This window comes from Piliocolobus tephrosceles, chromosome 6, assembly GCF_002776525.5.
Source record: "Piliocolobus tephrosceles isolate RC106 chromosome 6, ASM277652v3, whole genome shotgun sequence".
Lineage (NCBI taxonomy): Eukaryota > Metazoa > Chordata > Mammalia > Primates > Cercopithecidae > Piliocolobus > Piliocolobus tephrosceles.
The window spans coordinates 99,715,411-99,737,328 of record NC_045439.1 but is presented as its reverse complement, the minus strand read 5'-3'; the positions used below and the strand labels follow the sequence as shown (position 1 = coordinate 99,737,328).

Here is a 21,918-nt window from a genome sequence, read left to right as displayed (position 1 = left end):
GTGAAAATTTTAGGTGCTAGAAGTAAGGAAACATTTGGTTCTGTTTCAAAGATGGTGCAGGGATGGGGATGTGGCACTGTCACTGGTAAGAGTAAAGGGAGAGGAACAAACCACAAGGGAAAAGGATAAGACACTGGCATGAATTGAAGAAAGAAGCCTTAACCCAAACTAATGAGTGGCCTTTGAATGAGGGCATGACTTGAGAAGTAAACTAGTTTCTGAGCTAGACTGCTATAGCTGGTCATCATCCAGTAGTGTAAAGGATAACAGGAAGAGGACCCACAGCAGGACACTGTTTTGTTACCACCTATTTCCTGGAAGTGTTTACCAAAAATGTATGCAAGTTGGGGCAACTTCATTGGTCCAAAGTTTACAGCCCTTCTGAGAGTCCTTGACTCTCATCTTTGCCTGATCACCTTTTTAGCCCTTTCCAAGTCTGTTGCCCTTCCACTAATCTCTGACGGCTCACAGATAGGCTGCTAACCAGCTAGGAAGAGTGGCTGGGATTCGCTGGGCCCCAGCAAGAAGCCAGCACTGACCTCTTCATTTTCGTCTTCGCCACCCTCTCGAAGAACCATGTCTAGGATGTTTCCTTTGATCTTGAAGTCTCGTGAGGTGCTGAGCTTCATGTGCTGCATCAGGTTCACCTGTGACAGGATTGTAAGCATGGGACATCTCCCTACTCATAGGTCCTGCCAGAACAGCTTAAGCCATTTTTAGTGCACCTCTGAGAAACCTTTGTTTCTACCTAAAGCAAGCACACACCCACACTTCCTTCTGTATGCTGGGGTTCAGGCCATCAGATCAGGAACAGCAAAGAGGCTTGAGTGTGGTGGCTCATGCCTGTAATCCCAGCACTTTGGGAGGCTGAGGTGGGAGGATTACTTCAGGCCAGGAGTTTGAGACCAGCCTGGGCAATACAGACCCCATCTCTACAAAAACAAACAAACCCGGAAAATTAGTAAGTGTGGTGGCATATGTCTGTAGTCCCAGCTACTCTGGAGGCTGAGGCCGGAAGATCACTTGAATCTGCACTCCAGCCTGGGTGACAGAATGAGACACCATCTCAAAAAAAAGGGGGGGGAGGAGGGGGGATGGCAAACACACAAATGGCCCAGAGTGGTCTTTCCTCCATTGTAGTTGTGCTGCTTTAGTTTGCTAGATCTGTCAAGAAGGTAAATGGGAATGGAAGAACATAATAAGAGAATGTTTACCTTGGACCTCTTAGAAAGGTGGATGAGAAATTTTTCATACTGTTCAATGGCAAAGATGAGGTTAGGGATTGGCTTGGTTTCCCGAAGAACTCTGGCCTAAGGGCGAAGAACATAAGACAGATTTGAGGTTGAACCATTTTTGAAGTTTTCCTCTGAAGCTGTCACTTACAAAACTGTATGGCTTTGGGGGAAAAGTCTGTTTTCCAATCAAATGCTGTTTTACTTATATACCAGTAATCTAAAATTTTTGACAGTTCAATCCGCCCGCCTCAGCCTCCCAAAGTGCTGGGATTACAGGCTTGAGCCACCGCGCCCGGCCTCAACTCAAGGACCCAAATGCCAGTAGAGATAATTGCACTGATCCTTTCCATTTATAATTCCAGTATTTGTTGTTATCTAGAGACTGGCTGAGGAGAGCAGGATCATTTGCAGAAATTTAGTTGCTTTTCTAACTTGATATTCTTAAGCCTATTCTGACCCTAGCTCTATTTCCTTGTTCTGGTTTGGATATGAGTTTTCACTGCTGGGATTATATATCTTTCCCCCTAACTTGATTTGTAATTTGTAGGTCCTTATACATTTTTTTTTTGTGTGTATATGTATATATGTATGTGTGTCTCTGTGTATATATATATTTATATATATTTTTTAACCCATGAGGATACTGTACACATTTTTTTTTAACATTATCTTGGAGCTAAATCCAGAGAGCTGAACATTTAGATGTTTATTTTTTTCGTATCTCTCCAGTATAAATATACTATAACCTATTTAGCCAGTCCTCTATTAATGGATATCTTTGTTTCTGATATTTCACTTTTATGAATAATGTTGTGAGGACCATCCTGTACAGAGGCCTGTATATCCTAAAAGTGAAACTGTTACATCAGAATGTATGTTTATCTTCTGAGATTCAGTAGTCATTGCTAAGCCTCTGGAGAGGATGTACTAATTTTCACCTTTGCCAGCCATGTACTAAGTGCTTCCTTTCCTGTACCCCCGCTGACTCTTACACATCTTTTAGGGAGCACCTTTTGCATTCACCAACTTTACCTAAAAATAATTTCTCCCAATTGAGTATCACAAGTATTTTACTATTTCTATTTCAACTCAAGATTTTTTTTTTTTTTTGAGATGGAGTCTCGCTGTGTCACCCAGGCTGGAGTGCAGTGGCCAGATCTCAGCTCACTGCAAGCTCCGCCTCCCGGGTTCATGCCATTCTCCCGCCTCAGCCTCCGAGTAGCTGGGACTACAGGCGCCCGCCACCATGCCCGGCTAATTTTTTGCATTTTTAGTAGAGACAGGGTTTCACCGTGTTAGCCAAGATGGTCTCGATCTCCTGACCTCGTGATCCGCCCGCCTCGGCCTCCCAAAGTGCTGGGATTACAGGCTTGAGCCACCGCACCCGGCCTCAACTCAAGATTTTCTGATGCTTCCTGAATAAAATGTTTTTGGTTCAGAGGAAAAATAAGATGCTCCATCTGATCATAAAATCCCTGATTTGAGAAGCAGTCATGTATATAATATACATACACACACACACACACTTTTTGGTAACAGCTTTATAGAGCTACATGCCATACAATTCACTCACAATGTACTTTTCAGTATTTTCAGAGTTGTGCAACCATCACCAGTCAATTCTAAAACATTTTCATCACCCCCAAAAGAGATTCCATACCCTTTTTAGCTGTTACCCAGTTTCCCCATCTCGAGCTACTACTAATCTAGTTTGCCTTTGTAGATTGATTTATTCTGGGCATTTCATGAAAATAGAATCATACAACATGTGGTCTTTTTGTCACTGGCTTCTTTCGCTTAATGTTTTCAGGGTTCACTAACGATCATATTTTAATGGTCAGTGTCAGCAGCTTACCATGGCTGTGGCAACGGCAGCAGGTTTCTCCTTTTTCTCTCCCGTATAGTTTAGGCTCTTATTCTAAAGAAACAGAAACACATTCTCTTATTCCTGATGATTTTTCTGTAGAGCTAGCATGCTAGTGGTAATTTTTTTTTTTCTTTTTGAGACGGAGTCTTGCTGTCATCCAGGCTGGTGTGCAGTGGTGCGATGTTGACTCACTGTAACCTCCGCCTCCCAAGTTAAGCGATTCTTGTGCCTCAGCTTCCTGAGTAGCTGGGACTATAGGCACGCGCCACCACACTCAGCTAATTTTTGTATTGTAGAGACGGGGTTTCGCCATGTTGGCCAGGCTGGTCTCGAACTCCTGGCCTCAGGTGATCTGCCCACCTCAGCCTCCCAAAGTGCTGGGATTACAGGCCTGAGCCACCACGCCCACCAGCCAGTGGCAGTTTTCTTAGAAGGTAATTACACAGGGTATGAGGGCCAAGTCTGGAGTAAATAGGATTATCTGTGTGACAGATGTTAGAAGATAGGGAAAAAATGTGATGCTTTGTAATCCTCGTATTTTTCTTTTTTAATTGTTGGGAGGTTTACAATCTGTTGTTCTTAGAGCTGGCATGTGGAAGTTGAAGGTGGGACTATTACTGCACTGGGTCAGCCAAGGGGCTGGTGAAGTACTGAAGAGTGGGTAAAATGGGGACTGTCAAGGTGGTAGCAGGAATAGGCATTTCCATTTCTATTTTAGCCAGTGGACTAAAAGGATTCCATAAAGGAGAGGAAGCTGAGGAGGCTGCTACAGGGCCCTGCAGTCTTCCCACTTACAAGCAACCACCAGATATGTTTTATTTTTGTTACTCAGCAAAGCCAAAACTAGATACATTTTATGTGCAATGGGTTGTTATGCTCAAGAAGGGTTTAAAGGGTCACAGAACACTTCCCTGTGTTGTAAATTATTGGGTAATAAAGAGCTCCTGGAGAGGGATGAAGAACTAATAAAAGGAACCAAAAGGTATAGGATTCTGATAATATCAAGACTTGAGTCAGGAGAGACTGGGCAGAAAAACCTACCCAAATGTAAGGTACAGAAACGTAGGAAGCTTTTTACCTCAAGGGGAGTTCTAAACCTTCTTAGGAAGGGAACATACCATGCTCCACGAGGACGAGAATTAAAGAAACCTGAAAATACAGAGAAGCTCTGCAACTGGAGCCATGAGAGAAACAGGTTTGTTCCACATGCCATGTTCTGGAAAATAAGGAACTGTAGACATTCCAGAGGGGCTGGTATGTAGGAATCTGTTTTTGGCCCTGGAAGGCAGAATAGAGGATGGTAGAGGGTGAAGCCCTATTAAGTCAGGGGCAAGGAAGCAGTCACAGATTGACCTCACTGACCAAGTGGGAAGTGAACCATCTTCCCAGAGGTTGTGTCCAAGATGGGACCCTGTTCAACTGCTTAGATCAACCCTGTTCCCTGCCCATTGCAACTGATCTAGGCAGGACTAAAATTAGAGCCAGAAGAGAAGCATCCGGCTTTTTTTTTTTTTTTTTTTTGAGATAGAGTCATGTTCTGTTGCCCAGGCTAGAGTGCAGTGGCGTGATCTTGTCTCACTGCAACCTCCACCTCCTGGGTTCAAGTAATTCTGCCTCAGCCTCCCGAGTAGCTGGGTTTAGAGGTGCCCACCACCATGCCCAGCTAATTTTTGTATTTTTTTTAGTAGAGATGGGGTTTCACCATGTTGGCCAGGCTAGTCTCGAACTCCTGACCTTGTGATCCACCTGCCTCAGCCTCCCAAAGTGCTGGGATTACAGGTGTGAGCCACTGTGCCTGGCTATTTTTTGTATCTTTAGTAGAGATGGGGTTTCGCCATGTTGGCCAGGCTGGTCTCGAACTCTGGACCTCGTGATTCTCCCACCTCAGCCTCCCAAAGTGCTGGGATTACAGGCATGAGCCACGGCACCCGGCCCTTGAGAAGCATCTTTTAAAGGTATACAGTTGTGGGCAGCATGTTAAGAGTTGGAGCAATGGTTTTCGTTGCTTTCTTCCCACTGAGATCTAAGGAACTGGGGAAATGAAGAGGGGGCTACAAGAGAATAACAGTTCACTGAGAGATGTGGAAAATGTGATCCCCATTTCTAGATAAGGGTTGGAGTTAATGGAACCATGCATGGACTCTTGCCCAGGGGTATTCATTAAGTACATCTCACAAAAACAGAAAAATGTAAAATGTTTGCCTGCAGATCAGCTGACTTGTCAGTAAGGCTTTAAATCAAATATGGATGGAGGAGGAATGCCCAGGGAGGAAATGAAACTGATTACTGTGTAATGAGGGGAAAATAATAGTCTAGGAAGTAGTGGTGATTCTCAGAAGAAAATGCTTGAGAATGGGGTCAGAAACATGAAAATCCAAAACCTTTCAACATTTTACATGTCAACAAGTATCAGGTATGACTCTAGAGCAATGGTTGGCTAATTATAGCCCATAGTATAAATCTGGCCCACGGCCTGTTTTTGACAAGAAAATTTCATTGGAACACAGCCATGCTCGTTTATTTGTATGTTGTCTATGGCTGCTTTTTATGTTCTAATAGTAGAGTTGAGTAGGTGTGATAGAGACTGTATGACCCACATTTACTATCTGGCCCTTTACAGAGAAAGTGTGCCAATTCCTGCTGTCGAGTCTAACTAGCTGCGTTCAAGTCTCAGATCTGCCTTTTACTCATGGTCTGTTCTTGGGCATTCTGATTAACCTTTCTAATCTTCTCTCATCATGCATATGGGGATAACTACTAATCAAAACCTATAGCTAGGATGAATGAGATGATGTATGAAAAGAGCTTAACACATCAGACACAAGGTAGAGGTTCTCTAAGTATTACCTGTTCTAATAAAATGATTAGACAATGTGACTTTTGAATCACAACAAGGGTAGTAAATAGGATCTAACAGCAGTATTTCCCAGACTGTACTCTATGGAACATTATTCTGCCAAATAATAGTAACATTTGTTATTTTTTTAAAAATGTTCTGGAATAGGTCTGAAAACTACTAATGAACATACTGTTGGAACTCTCAGCATTGTTTTTATTTTTCTTGAGGCAGGGTCTCACTCTGTTGCCCTGGAGTACAGTGGCATGATCATGGCTCACTGCAGCCTTCAAGTCCTGGGCTCCAGTGATCTTCCTGCCTCAGCCTCCCAAGTAGCTGGGACTATAGGCAAATACCTGGCTACATTTTAAATTTTTTGTACAGATGGGGTCTCACTATGTTGCCCAGGCTGGTCTTAAACTCCTGGCCTCAAGTGATCTTCTTACCTCCATTAACCACCATGGCTGGTCTCAGCACCTTTAATGTGCAAATGGACACCATGAATCTCTAAGGTGAGAAATGCGATATGAGCATCTCCCTGAATTCCTTTTTTTGAGGACTGTCTCAGTCTATATAGGATATTTTGTGAAATGTGGCTTTATAGGTATCATTAAGACTTGGAGATGAGGAAACTCAAAACCCAAATACGGTAATGGACAGATATATATCCAACAGATTTGTTTGACGAATGGCACCCACATGAAAATTTACAAGCATGAGGTTTGAGAAAGCATTCCTGCAAGCATTTGGGTGAGATAAAAGGAGAGGACCAGAAGTAATAGCTTTATGACAGTTGACTATTGGCTGGATGGCTGGATATAGAAAATGGACGACGATGCATTCCTGACCCAGATCACAAAACTGATACAAAGACAAGGTGACAGGGAGTCTCAGCTATCAGTCCATTACTAAGAACTCCTTCAGCTAAACCCAGATGACAGCCCGCTTGATGGCTGATTCTTTTTTTTTTTTTTTTTTTTGAGATGAAGTTTTGCTCTTGTTGCTAGGCTGGAGTGCAATGGTGCGATCTTTGCTCACTGCAACCTCCGCCCTCCAGGTGCAAGCGATTCTCCTGCCTCAGCCTCCCAAGTAGCTGGGATTACAGGTGCCTGCCACCATGCTCAGCTAATTTTTTGTATTTTTATTAGAGATGGGGTTTCACCAGATTGGTGAGGCTGGTCTCAAAGTCCTGACCTCAGGTGATCCACCCGCCTTTACCTCCCAAAGTGCTGGAATTACAGGCGTGAGCCACCGTGCCCAGCCGATTGCTGATTCTTAAAGGGAGGGGAAGAGGCACCCTGAATACACATACTGAGGCAAGTTACCGATAAAATGATATTGTACCTGTAAGTGATGCAGAGGCAGAAAACAAGTGAAGCATCACTATCAAAGTGGTCACAATCCATTGCTTTAATAATTGGTTCTAGACCGGGCGCAGTGGCTCAACCCTGTAATCCCAGCACTTTGGGACGCCAAGACAGGTGGATCACGAGGTCAGGGAAATCAAGACCATCCTGGCTAAAACGGTGAAACCCCGTCTCTACTAAAAAATACAAAAATCTAGCCGGGCGACGTGGTGGGCGCCTGTAGTCCCAGCTACTCGGGAGGCTGAGGCAGGAGAATGGTGTAAACCTGGGAGGCGGAGCTTGCAGTGAGCTGAGATCCGGCCACTGCACTCCAGCCTGGGCGACAGAGCGAGACTCTGTCTCAAATAAATAAATAAATAAATAAATAAATAATAATTGGTTCTAGAATCTTGGTTGAGATTGACACTTAGTGGACCCATTCTCTTTGATTCCTCAAAGATCAGTAACAGCCCTGTGATACATTTACTGCATGACTAAGTGGCCTTAGGAGATAGTAGATCTCTCATTTCTTCCTCTTTCCAGCCAGGGGTGATTCTGTCCCTTAAGGACAACTGGCAATTTCTGGAGACATTTTTGGCTATTACAACTAGGGGGCTGCTATTGGCATCTGGTAGGTGGAGGCCAGGGATGCCGCTCAACATCCCAAAATGCACAGAACAGGTCCCACAACAAAAAATTATCTAGCCCAACATGTCAATAGTGGTGAGGTTAAAAAACTCTGGTTTAAGCAAACAGTAAAGGAGATTCAAGTACTGCCGGAATCTGATGGTATTTAGGACCAAATGACACCTACAAAGCCCACGTCCTTCCACTTCCCTGAAAGTGCCCTCACTGCACTGCCATCTCCTCACAGCCCTTCTTCATGTGCTTGCTGCTACTCTGCTCACACTCCCAGAGGATGTCATGGCATGGACTTTCAGTCACCCAGGAATAAACCAAGTCCATGAGCCCAAGCATGCTTGTTCCTTCCTTGCTCCAAATGCAAACATATATGCTTCCTTTCTCCAAATTAAGTGAAACAGTTTTCTTTACATAAATAAAGATCTCCTTGCTCCAAAGCCCTCAAGCCCTGGCTTGATCTCTGATGGGTGCCTCCAGCTTGTGGTAAGCAGGGGAAAAAGTTTATATATGCTCAGTTCAGAAGATCAATAGTCTCCTGGGCATGTAAGAAACCCTTTCTTGAAGACCTATTGGGTACTGCCTCTGAATCACTTACTTGTACATAAGAAATGAAAGAATAACACACGGGGGTCAGATGAGAACCAGACAGCTTCACCTGCAACAAGGGAAAAGGAAACCAATGTAACCAGCAATAAAAGTGCTTCCCCCATTCCTAGGAAAGGCATTCTCAACTTACCAGCTTTTCCATATTTTTTGGAATTCCTCCAGAGCTCTGACACACCTGGAGATACTAATAAAAAAAGATTCTAGATTTAGCAGACTATCCTATGAAACTACAAGTGACTGCTGTAGTGAGCTTATGGAGTGTGACTCATCATTCTGACTGAAGAGGGAAAAGAAAAATTCACAGAGAAGGCAAGACACAATGCTTCCTTATTCCTCTCCTCCAAAGCTCCTAAGCTTCCCAGATAATAAGTAATGAAGGGTTTGTTTCTGACTTGCTCATTTCTTTAAAAATTCCTCAGGTTGATAGTCCCTGTATGTAAAAAACCAACAACTTTGCTGTTTTTCCTTTTAAAGATGCCAACAAAGAGAAGAGGCTCTCAGTATTTCCACTATAGCAGCTTAGCCACCTGTAGCTAGAGCTGCACATTCCGAAAGAGCCGCACTGCTGTGATGCAGGGTGATACGCATCTTTCTTGGGTTATCTGTGCCTTTCTAAGTATTTAATATGGATTGTTGCTAGAAACATAAACAGTAAGGGCAGGGTATGCCTTGTATTTTTATAAAAAATAATTGTCTTCCTCACCTTAATACTTGATCTATAAGGCATTTAACACTTATATGTTAAAGGAATGAAAAAAGGAATAAACATCTCTTTAGTGTCCAGACTGGTTAGAAATGGTATAATTTCTATGCATTATGGACTCAGATTTAATTCTAGGATAGTTATAGTTTAGATTAAACCTTAGAAGGTATTTAAAATAGGCATTCATTCTCAATCAGGTGCCACATACATGCCAAGGAATTAAAGGCCTCCAAAAGCAGATTTTTATTTTATTTTTTTACTTTTTTTTGAGATGGGGTCTCACTCTGTTGCCAAGGCTGGAGTGCAGTGGCACGATCTCAGCTCACTGCAACCTCCACCTCCCGGGTTCAAGTGATTCTCCTGCCTCAACGTCCTGAGTAGCTGGGATTACAGGTGCCCGCCACCACGCCCAGCTAATTTTTGTATTTTTAGTAGAGACGGGGTTTCACTATGTTGGCCAGGCTGGTCTTGAACTCCTGACCTCAGGTGATCCACCCACCTCAGCCTCTCAAAGTGTTAGGATTACAGGCATGAGCCACCATGTCTGGCCAAAAAGCAGATCAGAATTATAAACTCTTTTTCCCTGGCCTATGGAGATGCCTGCCACGTACTGACCAAACTAAAATGAAACCATGACCTGCCAAGATGGAGGCAAACGCTCCCTTGTTTAGGGACATTCTGCAGCAGTGGGCTGCTGCCCCAGCCTCATCTCCTGGCTCACTGGGGTAGAATGGTGGGGGTGAATCTGCTTGTCTCAAATACTCACATATCTGACAAGTGCTGTAAGTGTGGTGTACATTTTGCACAAGTCCTTTAACAAGGTGTCCACACAGCTGCCTGATGGCAGAGCTGTCTGCACCAGCTCATGGAAAAATGTAAGCAGAGTTCCCAGTTGCATGACGATGGCTTTCTCGACAGGCTGATTTGGCAGAGTTGCCTGAGAAGAGGCCTCTTCTAAAGAGAAATAAAATTGGCACATTCAAACCCAACTTCATTTTCTAGTTAAGAGTAAAGGAGATTTGGAAATTGATTACTACTAACGGCCGGGCGCGGTGGCTCAAGCCTGTAATCCCAGCACTTTGGGAGGCCGAGACGGGTGGATCACGAGGTCAGGAGATCGAGACCATCTTGGTCTACACGGTGAAACCCCGTCTCTACTAAAAATACAAAAAACTAGCCGGGCGAGATGGCGGGCACCTGTAGTCCCAGCTACTCGGGAGGCTGAGGCAGGAGAATGGCGTGAACCCGGGAGGCGGAGCTTGTAGTGAGCCGAGATCGCGCCACTGCACTCCAGCCTGGGCGACAGAGCGAGACTCCGTCTCAAAAAAAAAAAAAAAAAAATTGATTACTACTAACTAAAAAGTCTTTATGGAAAAATGAACATTCAGTATGCAGAGTGAATTAATAATTGTACTGTGATAAGACGTATGATCTTCTACTTCTTTCATCACATAGGAAAAAATCTAGCTTAAAAGCAAATAGGAAATTTAGCTCAGGGGCTCCATTTTTATGCACTAGCCCAGTATGAATTTTGACCTTGCTCATGTCAATTCCTGGAATCCCAGTTGAACTTATCTTACCTGATACGGTTTCTTGGCTCACTTGTCCCTTAAGCTTGGTGATTAGCCAGTCCACTTCTTCTAGAACCTTCTCGGCCTGACTCAGAACAAGTAACTGAAAGAAAAGAATGCCTGGTGTGATTCACTACACACAGCTGTCGGGGGTAATATAATAACTGTGGTCACCTGGCCACCTACAGGTGGGTTACAGGTCTCAGGACACAAGCCACTATAGGACACAAGTCACTTCACATGGAATAGAATGGAAAGAATAACAAAGCTATTCTCCATGGCTCAGGTACAACACTTACACAGACAGTGGGGGCAGCCGTTCTCAAATTCACTATTGCAAAGTGGTTTGTTTTCTCTACCTCTACATCCTGGGGAAAAAAAGAGAGGTGAGAAGTAATGACAGTAAGGTTGTTCCCTTGACCCCCATCCCCACACGGGGTATTGTACTGAAGGCTCATTATAGTACCTGGTCTATATCTCCCAGATGCCCATGGATATCCTGGGACAAGTCACGCAGCAGAATGACAGGACTCTTATACAAAACATGCAGGCTGAAGAGCAAGTTCATCAAGCTCTTGCAAAACAAGGCATCCTCTAGGAATAGGAAGAAAAGCAAATTAAAAGGTGTTATGGCCAGGTGTGGTGGCTCACGCCTGTTATCCCAGCACTTTGGGAGGCCAAGGCAGGTGGATCACCTGAGGTCAGGAGTTCGAGACCAGCCTGACCAACATGGAGACACCCTATCTCTACTAAAAATACAAAATTAGCTTGGCGTGGTGGCGCATGCCTGTAATCCCAGCTACTCAGGAGGCTGAGGCAGGAGAATTGCTTGAACCCAAGAGGCGGAGGCTGTGGTGCGCCAAGATTGTGCCATTGCATTCTAGCCTGGGCAACAAGAGCGAAACTCTGTCTCAAAAAAAAAAAAAAAAGAAAGAAAGAAAGAAAGAAAAAAAAAGGTAAGTTATAACCCAGTCAGGTCCCTCAGGTATGTGTACAGGGTATGTGGGGTGGAGTGCCTAACCAGAACAGGAAGTAACTTGTCATTGTCCCAGGCACGACATCCCAGTGTTACACACACTACAGCCAAGCAGTTAGTCTGCAATGATGCCTCTTTATCCATGTGCCCAAAGAAAGCAGACATTTCCCATCATTAGTCATGATTACTGTGTAACTCGCATCCAGATCAAGTACATTATGAGTATTCTAGGGACTCCCTCCTAACTTGCCCCACCAAGGAAACTGCTCTCCTGACTTCTAACATCTCAGATGAATTCTGTCTAATTCTGAACTTCATCTAAATGGAATTCTACAGTAAGTACCCTTTTTTTTTCTGTCTGGCTTCTTTTGTCTTACAGTACGTTTGTGAGATCCTCTCCAAGTTGTGTGCACATGTAGTTTGTTCATGCTCATTTGCTGTATAGGATTCCACTGTGTGAATATATCATAATTCTTTTATCCTTTCTACTGCTGATGAACACTTAGGTTTGTTTTTACCTATTAAAATAGTGCTGCTAAGAGGACTCTTCCATATTTTTCTGTTGTGACTGGAATTGTTGAGTCGTGGGCATATGTTTAATTTTAGTAGATATTGCTGAACAGCTTTCCAGAGTGGTTATACCAATTTATACCTCCACCCCCAGTGAATGAAAGGCCCAACTACTCTACATTCTTGCCAACACTTAGACTTGGTATTAGGTGTCTGTTTCATTTTGACCACTCTGGTGAATGTGTAATGAATGGGGAATACCTTTTCTTTTCCAAATGCCATCGGAGGATAGTGATTTTATGTAAAGCCTTTAGGAAAACATGGCAGGAAACTTACCCCAGCTGTTTTCCTTGCAAATCTTTGATGTCCAGGATAACATCTGCACAAACTAAATTAGAGATCATTCAGATATTAAAGAAACATGCCAGAGATAGACCTAGGTGTTGTCAGAAGAGTTCTAGACCTTTCCATGTCTAAGCAAATCAGCTGCTAAAATATGTTCTTAGATCTCAAGTGGTGATATATGATGAAGGGCATAAAAATAAGTCCAAAATTCTAAGAATTATGAGAATAATGTATAATTTAATTCTCAATGTCTATGTCCTTATTGAGGGCTAAAAGTTTTGGGGTCCTTACACCTGAACTTCCTCTGCTTCTACCATAGTGGTCTAGGGCTAAAGCACCCTCTTTTCCTTCCCGTGCCCCCAGACTCTCCACTTGAGAATATTAGGTTATCAGAAAGGTGTGGGAAAGATAAATCCTGGCTATAAGAACAGTAGAATTCGCACTTAGAAGGCAAAAGAACAAAGGAAGTTAGAAGAGAGAAGGGCAGAAAAAAGAGAAATAAAAGAGGCAAGAAACCAGACAGAATTTTCTTAGCTAAGTGAAGGAGACTTAAGGTCTTTAGATAGCAAGGGTCTGCATCACCAGACACACAGTCACCTTTCTGCTTCAGCAGTTCTTTCAGCTACAAAGGCACTGAAATGCGGTTATACTTAAGTGTAAATGACTAACAAGAATGCAGTTTTGATCTGTTGAGAAAAAAGGTAAATTAAGAGGCTAACTGAAAGCTCTCTACAAACTGATATTAAAAGATCTTCAGAATACTATGTTCAATGAAATAAGCAGGATGCAGAACAAGTTTTCCTGTGAAGAGGGGTAGGATTGGGAATAAAACTCTGTATTTACTTGGAGAGGAATAAAGAAGGTTGAAGGACACGAAAAACTAAAAGTGTTTACTTACTGGGGAGAGGAGGAACTAAACAGATGGAGGACATGGGTGGGGGAGACCATTTACCATAAATCTCTTGATAATCTCTGGTTTTCAAATCACAGGACTTTATTACCCATTCAAATTTAAATTGAAAAATTTTTGGCCCGGCACGGTGGCTCACGCCTGTAATCCCAGCACTTTGGGAGGCCGAGGCAGGTGGATCACGAGGTCAGCAGATCGAGATCATCCTGGCTAACACAGTGAAACCCCGTCTCTACTAAAAATATAAAAAATTAGCCAGGCGTGGTGGCAGGCACCTGTAGTCCCAGCTACTCGGGAGGCTGAGGCAGGAGAATGGTGTGAACCCAGGAGGTGGAGCTTGCAGTGAGCCAAGACTGCGCCACTGCACTCCAGCCTGGGCAACAGAGCAAGACTCCATTTCAAAAAAAAAAAATTTAAAGAGACTACCTGAAGTTAAGGGAGAAGGGGTAGGTGGTAAAACGTTTAAAAATCTAAAAGTTTAAAGTTTAAGAAAGAAACATTTTTTAATTTTCCTATAAATTTTAGCCTTTCTAAATCCATTTATTTTCTCTCAAATTTCCCCCTGCCCCAATTATCTATTTCCTTCCCAGTCCTTTACTCTTTGCAGCAACAACAGCAGTATGAAAGAATGATGCTGAAAGCAAAGTGGGGGTGAGCTATTTGGAACTGGGATGAAGTAACAAAAGGGACTTTCTTTGGGCAAACCTGGAAGTAGGACGACAGGGAACAGCTCTGCTTTCTAGTGCCAAACACCTTCATACTCCCAGGCTACAAGTCTTCTGAGGCAAGGGCTCACATAAAGAGGAGTATACTGCAGGGCTTCATTGTCTTTCTCAAGCCCAGGAAGTAGATGTGGTAGGAGCACACAGTCCTGGGCTCCGGTAGGTACTCTTATCATTCTACAGGAAAATTACTCCTGAATGGAACAGACCCCCAACACGCGGTCCTTCTCTTATTCTTGTGTGTGTGAATGCTCATGTGGGTGCACAGCTCTACATCTATGTGTGCACACTTACACATATATACATACAACCTATCTCTGCAGAGGTGTTTCTGCTTTGGGGATGTAGTTACACTTTCTGAATTAATCATCTTTGGTTGAATTTCCTCCAAAGTCAGTACCAGGTAATTGTGCTGAGAAAGTCAGCTGCTGAATGTCAACTGCCTTCTTCATAATTAACAAACTTTCTTCTTAGAAAAGGGGAAACATCAAGAGTGGCAAAGAACACAGGTTTAAGAAGGTTGAAGGCACCAAAGATCACACAGGATTCTTTCCGTGGTGTTTCACTCTACCCGGAACAAACAAAACAAAAGCAGTATGTTCTTGCCCTGTATGGCTGCATATAAGTATGTTGTGGTAGACACATTACGTAGGAAAGAATATATCTTACAGGTCTTATATTAACTCAGGTGTATAATTTAACATATTATGTAAAATAAGTTCAACATCAAGAGGACATTTAGATATACACTTTTATGATGCAATAATCCTTGCCTTCTGAGGAATGCTAAATGGGATTAAGTGAGTGGTACTAGTACCTGAGGAGATGAGGGCTCCAGTAGCTTGGACAAACTGGTAAGAACAGTGACTAGCAGGAGGGCTTCTTTGCTATTAAAATCTTCCTCTTGGCTGCTAAGTAAATTCAACAAGGACCTCTGAGAAAGGAAGGCACACACAGCAAGCAAGGTTAGCAGACACATTCCTATCAGGAAGAAGAGGCATCTAGTCAGAGACTCCTAAGACTAGGAAACAAAGAATTCAAAGCTACCAAAATTCTAAGAGGATAAAATCTGAAAATAATCCTGAATTGAGCAGTAGTTTCCTAAGCTGTTTTTGACCATAAACCTCTCTGAGAATTCTCCTGAAAACTGGCTCTTTCTGTTCCAACCCCAGGCTAAATGTAGATAAGGAACTATGTACCCAATTTCTGGTGGCTCACAGCTCCCTGGAGCCTATCCATTGATCTCAGGCTTAGACCAGGCACCAAACCCAGCATTCCTTATATACCTTCCCTGTTACCTGAAATAACTATGTATTTGATTATTTGTCAGTGTCTTTCTACTACAATGTAAGCTCCATAAGGATAGGAATATTTTGTCTCTTTTGTTCCCTGCTATATCCCCAGCACCTAGAACTGTTTCTGGCATATGGTAGGAACTTCAAAAGTACTTGTTAAATAAAAAAGTCCTGTGATAGAACATCCTGATATTTTGACAACTATTGGTTAGAAACTAACAAGCTATATTGTCCAGTCTTTACGGAGTCTGTCAGACCAAGCCAAATTATACCACAGACTCAAAAACAAAAACAGACTCTATACCTCGAAGACTCCTTTCTGTTTACATCAACTCAAACAGTGGTCCTTAGAGGTAATGAGTACTGCAGGTTGGGTGGCTAAATACAAATCCTCACTAGGGTCCTTTTAACTACATTATCTTCCATTTTGAGAGCTATGTCCTGTGGCTTGGATGACCCAGAAAAAATTCTTCTCCTACTTGGTCACTGTCTGCCCATTCTTACCAGCTGCCCCTGCTAACAGTTCCTTTGCAAAGCCCCTCAGGCTGGTACAGCAGCTTCGCAAGGCTTCTCACCTGAAATTGCCGGATCTGGAATGCTGTTCTCTGAGTGACACTGACGTCTGCGTCTTCTCTCTCTTCTCCTTCCTTATCTGTGACATCTATGAATGGAAAAGAAACTCTATCTTCTTTGATATAAACTCATGTTTCTTGGCCTTTTAATAGCTAAAATTTTTGAAAGCCAAAAAAAGTCTAAAGACAGAGTTAAATTTATTTCTAAAATTTTGTGATTTCTTAATACTATGTTCCATTTTCCAGTCACTCTTTGTGGTTGAATGTAATCCAGTAGGTGCCAATCCTGAATCCACTAGATGTCACTCCTTAGCAACATTAGGACTGTTCTCAAGTGTCTTCTGGTAGATTAACAAATGGAATTAAGGGGTTGAGTTAAGGAGAAACTTAAATCAAGTCAATTTATTGATACTGCAATGCTCACCCAGAGCTCTGAGAAACTGCTGAATCTTGGGCTGATAGAACTGTTGCACAGCACTGAATATTTTCTGTAAACCCTCCAAGCACAGCAGTGAGATGCTCTTTCCTTTCTCTTTCTTTCCCGACTCTTCCACTGAAGTAGGAATTGAAGTATATCTCCATAGCAAGACTCTGAAGCAGGGTAAAGTGGTTTTGTTTTTAAAGACAGGTTCACCAAGATAAAAATTACATACAGTAAAATTCATACCCTGTAGGTGAACAGTTCTAGAATTTTAAAAAAACTTATATGGTTGTGTAATCTCCCCACAATCAAGGTATTTCTATCACTCTAAAAGTTCCCTTGTGCTCACTGATAGTCAATGCTCTCCTCCCATTTCCAAGCAACTACTGATCTAATTTCTGTCCCTATGGTTTTACTTTCTACAAAACATCATACAAAAATGGTTATCACTCAGGATATAGCCTTCTGAGTCTGCCTTTAACACAGCAGACTCTATATTCATGAGGGATATTGCTATGCAGTTTTCTTGCAATGGTCTGGGTCTGGTTTGGTATCAGGGTAATGCTGACCTCATTAATTAAATGAGGTGGAATATGTTCTCTCCTATTTTCTAGAATTTGCACAGAATTTACATTACTTCTCCCTTAAATGTTTGGATGAATTTATCACTGAATAGACCTAGATCTAAAGTTTTGTGAAAAGAGTTTGAACCACATATTCAATTTCTTTGAATAGAAATATGATTACTCAGGTTTTTTTTTTTTTTTTTTTTTTTTTTTGAGACAGAGTCTCACTCTGTCACCCAGGCTGGAGTGCAGTCAGGTGATCTCAGCTCACTGCAAACTCACACCTCCTGGATTCAAGCGGTCTTCGTGCCTCAGCTTCCCGAGTAGCTGGGACTACAAGTGCATGCCACCACATCTGGCTAATTTTTGTATTTTTTTTAGTAGAGTTGGGGTTTCACCTTGTTGGCCAGGCTGGTCTTGAACTGCTGACCTCAGGTGGTCCACCTGCCTTAACCTCCCAAAAGTGCTGGGATTACAGATGTGAGCTACCACGTCCAGCCAGGTTGCCTATTTTTTGTTGAATGAGCTTTCAAGAAATCTGTCCATTAAAGTTTACTGGCATAAAATTGTTAATATTCTGTTATCCATTTTTTTAGCATCTGTAGGATCAGTAGTGATGTCCCCTCTTCCTCAATTCTGCTATTTGTAATGTGTCTTCTCTTTTTCTGATTAGTCTGGCTAAAGTTCATTAAATTTATTGATCTTCTCACAGAACCAACTTAATGTTTCTGTTTTCTATTTTAATTTTCTGCTTCTTCATAGTTGTGCTTTTGTCTATTTCCTTCCTTCTGATTACTTTCACTATAATTTGCTCTTCTTTTTCTCTTTTCTTAATATGGAAGTTTATATGGGAGATTTAAGATTTTTAAATCACTAACTGCTTTAATTTCCTCAATAGTGCTTCGGCTGGATCATATGTTTTGACATGTTGTCTGTTTGTTTCCATTCTATGCAAGATGTTTTCTAATTTCCCTTATGACTTTTTGATTACAGGCTATTTAAAAATACATTTAATTTCCAATATATGGTGATTATCTAGATATCTTTCTGTTACTGCTTTCTTCTTTTATTCTGTTGTGGTCACAGAATTTCTACTTTTTAGTAGAAATTTGCTCAGTTTTTATGGCCCAAAATATGGTTCATCTTGGTGAATATACCATGTGCACATAAAAAGAATGTGTATTTTGAAGCTGCTGCACAGTGTTAAGTGTCAATTAAATCAAGCTGGGTGACAGTGTTGTTCACTTCTTCTACTTCCTTCCAGTAGATTTTCTATCTACTGTGTTTTTTTGTTGTTGTTTTCTGTTTTTTGACTACAGAGAGAAGGCTGATTACGTTAATTAAGGATTTGTCTATTTTTCCTTCAGTTCCATCAGTTTTTGCTTTAAGTATTTTGAATCACTTAACCATTATGTAGTATCCCTCTTTTTTGCCCCAATAATAGCATAACATTTTATATGTGACTAACAATCTGTATCAAAGCAAGACTAGAAGCCCTGGTGAACCCAAGAGTTCAAGGCCAGCCTGGGCAACACAGCAAACCCTATCTCTTTAAATGGAAAACAAACAAATAAACAAACAAAAAACAAAAGCCACAGAGGCTCAGGCCTGTAATCCCAGCACTTTGGGAGGCGGACGTGGGTGTATCACTTGAGCCCAGGAGTTCAAGACCAGTCTGGGCAACATGGTGAAATCCTATCTCTACAGAAAATTAAAAAAAAAATAAGGGTTGGGCGCAGTGGCTCACACCTGTAAACCCAACACTTTGGGAGGCCGGGGTGGGTGGATCCCTTGAGGTCAGGAGTTTGAGACCAGCCTGGCCAACATGGTGAAACCCCGTCTCTACTAAAAATACAAAAATTAGCAGGGCATGGTGGCGCATCCCTGTAATCCCAGCTACTTGGGAGATTGAGGCAGGACGATCACTTGAACCGGGGAGGCAGAGGTTGCAGTAAGCAAGATCACACCACCGCACTTCAGCCTGGGTGACAGAGCAAGACCTGTCTCCAAAAAAAAAAAAGTAGTAAATAAAATAAATTAAAATTAAAAATTAAAAAGTAGTTGGGCATGGTGGCATGCACCTGTAGTCCCAGCTATTCAGAAAGCTGCAGTGGAATGACTATTTGAACCTGGGAGAAAGAGGTTGCCATGAGCTAAGATTGCACCATAGCATTCCACCCTGGGCAACAGAGACTCTCAAAAAAACAACAAAAAAGAAACAAAAGGAGGGGGGCGCCAGGGGAAGGCAGGACTAGAAAAAAGACCCTATGTCAATGACTGCACTTTTTTTCACTCTTTTGAGACGGAGTTTTGCTCTTGTTGCCCAGGCTGGAGTGCAATGGTGTAATCTAGGCTCACTGCAACCTCCACCTCCCTGGTTCAAGCAATTCTCCTGCCTCAGCCTCCCGAGTAGCTGGGATTACAGGCATGCACCACCAAGCCCAGCTAATTTTTGTATATTTAGTAGAGACAGGCTTTCCCCATGTTGGTCAGGCTGGTCTCGAATTCCTGACCTCCAGCCGCCTTAGCCTCCGAAAGTGCTGGGATTATAGGCGTGAGCTGCTGTGCCTGGCTTTTTTTTTTTCTTTTTTTTTTGAGAGTCTTGCTCTGTCACCCAGGCTAGAGTGCAGTGATATGAACTCAGCTCACTGAGACCTCCACCTCCCAGTTCAAGCAATTCTCCTGCCTCAGCCTCCTGAGTAGCTGGGATTACAGGCACCTGCCATGACGCTTGGCTAATTTTTTATATTCTTTCACTCTTAAAATATGTGTAACCTCAAATTACCTTCATCCTCCGTTCCCAGTTTGTTCTCTTAAAGACACCACGGCCAGGTGGAGTAAGTTTCTAAGGGGTGGGAGTGGCTTACCGAGTTATGTCACAGAGGTTCTGAAAGATCTTGTCTGGGTTTTGGCCATCAGGGCCACTCACATGCCCCGTTTCCTTTAGCTGCTGTACTTTCTGCAGAGCTATGTTCACTGCATAGCGCATAAACTCACTGCTGGACCTGAGAACAGAAAGGCTTTCTTGGTGGCTTTGGATACTATCCCTAAAGAGAGAGAGAGAACAAGAGAGATTCCCTTACTGCTATTGGTATATGGAATTAAGCTTTCTAGAAATTGTTCAGAACAGCAGCACCCAACAGCTTGCCAGTAAACTCCGACTGGCAGACTCTCTAGGCGGCCCAAGCTATAGTCACTGCTATGGCTGCCCTTTTATAATTGTTATTCTTAGTGGTTCCTCATTTTCTCCCCATCCCCAAATCCTTTACTTTGATAAAATTTAAATGTCAGTCTTAGTTTCTTTTTTTGTCCCTTTGTATTTTTAATTCAGTCACTCCCCACCTATCTGTCTATTTATTTATTTATTTAGAGACAGAGTTTTGTTCTTGTTGCCCAGGCTAGAGTACAATGGCATGATCTCAGCTCACTGCAACCTCTGCCTCCCGGGTTCAAGTGATTCTCCTGCCTCAGCCTCCCAAGTAGCTGGGATTACAGGTGCGTACCACCATGCCCGGCTCATTTTGTATTTTTAGTAGAGATGAGGTCTCACCATATTGGTCATGGCTGGTCTTGAACTTTTGACCTCAGGTGATCCACCCGCCTCAGTCTACCAAAGTACTGGAATTGCAGGAGTGAGACACCAGGCCTGGTGCCCCCTACCTTTTTTAATCTGTTATCTTGCACAAGCCACTTATATAGACTTTCTTAAAACATTAAAACACCCTGTTGGAATTCATCCCTATCTTTTCATTTATTAGCCCACTGTTCCTCATTTATCCTTTAATAATTCAAGGTACCTATTTAAAGTACCTACCTAGGATTGTCCAGCATTCATTTCAAGAAAATTAAAACCTCCTGACTTAATTCTTACTGTAAATAATCCAAACGAGGAGAAACAAGTGAGCCTAGGTAGGCATGTGATCCTCGGGGAGTGGCTGTCTTTAAGCACTCTAGCAGAACCTTACCTGAAAAGAACAGTGAGAAGACTGGACACGAATTTCATGGACAAAAGACTATCATTCGTCTTGTTGGCCATTTTAGTTTTGGCTTTACCAGCTTTTTCATTAAGGATGTCAGAGAGCTTTTTGTAACACATAAATAAGCTCAGAATGTCCTCAAATTTGTTCTTACTGTAAAAAACAAAAAAGAGACAGCTAAGGACAAACATCAGAATATTGTGGTTTACTTTTACATATGATAATAAATAAATCACAATGCTTCTTTAAATATCATATTTTAGACAAAACATTATAAATGAATAGAACTTCATTAATATAATACTCCCAGGTCATAGCAATCTATCTGGGTTTTGTTTCCCCTGGTGTGACCTCGGCTTACCGCAACCTCTGCCTCCCAGGCTCAAGTGATTCCCCTGCCTCAGCGTCCTGAGTAGCTGGGACTACAGGTCCCCACCACTACCACCCGGCTAATTTTTACATTATTAGTAGAGACGGGGTCTCACCATGTTGGCCAGGCTGGTCTTGAACTCCTGATCTCAAATGATCCATCCACCTTGGCCTCCCAAAGTTCCGGGATTACAGGCGTGAGCCACTGCGCCTGGCCTCCCCTCCCTTATTTATACCAGTCCCTGCAGAGCATTAAAGTCCAATACTACCACCAATCAAAATTTCCATGTTAAAATTAGGAATTCTTGAATTCAGGGTCTGGGAAATTCTGAGCAAGTGAAACCCTGCTGGAGGGCTTTCATTTTATAGGCCTGGTAAGCATATACTTCAGTGCTCTCTAGTGGAAAGAACACAGTTTAGTCTTAGACTAGGTGCTCATTTAGTCTGTT

General features: G+C 42.5%; 1 protein-coding gene across 5 annotated transcripts in view; it reads right to left on the bottom strand.

Annotated features, from left to right (window-relative positions):
• The window catches only part of FANCI (FA complementation group I), an 82,982-nt gene that overhangs the window by 1,340 nt on the left and 59,724 nt on the right, over positions 1-21,918 (bottom strand). For 2 of the 5 annotated variants that reach the window (XM_023187097.1, XM_023187096.1), the window contains exons 23-38: positions 21,089-21,253; positions 19,991-20,170; positions 16,561-16,727; positions 16,140-16,225; positions 15,087-15,203; positions 12,629-12,680; positions 11,273-11,400; positions 11,106-11,174; positions 10,816-10,909; positions 10,002-10,189; positions 8,663-8,716; positions 8,522-8,581; positions 4,252-4,380; positions 3,091-3,153; positions 1,215-1,310; positions 540-647 (exon numbers count right to left, since the gene is read on the bottom strand). In XM_023187097.1, the coding sequence (XP_023042865.1) occupies positions 540-647; positions 1,215-1,310; positions 3,091-3,153; positions 4,252-4,380; positions 8,522-8,581; positions 8,663-8,716; positions 10,002-10,189; positions 10,816-10,909; positions 11,106-11,174; positions 11,273-11,400; positions 12,629-12,680; positions 15,087-15,203; positions 16,140-16,225; positions 16,561-16,727; positions 19,991-20,170; positions 21,089-21,253 (1,756 nt within the window). Of the gene's footprint in view, positions 1-539; positions 648-1,214; positions 1,311-3,090; positions 3,154-4,251; positions 4,381-8,521; positions 8,582-8,662; positions 8,717-10,001; positions 10,190-10,815; positions 10,910-11,105; positions 11,175-11,272; positions 11,401-12,628; positions 12,681-15,086; positions 15,204-16,139; positions 16,226-16,560; positions 16,728-19,990; positions 20,171-21,088; positions 21,254-21,918 lie in introns of those variants that run through there. The other 3 variants (XM_023187098.1, XM_031935803.1, XR_002725360.1) reach the window with 2 other exon arrangements.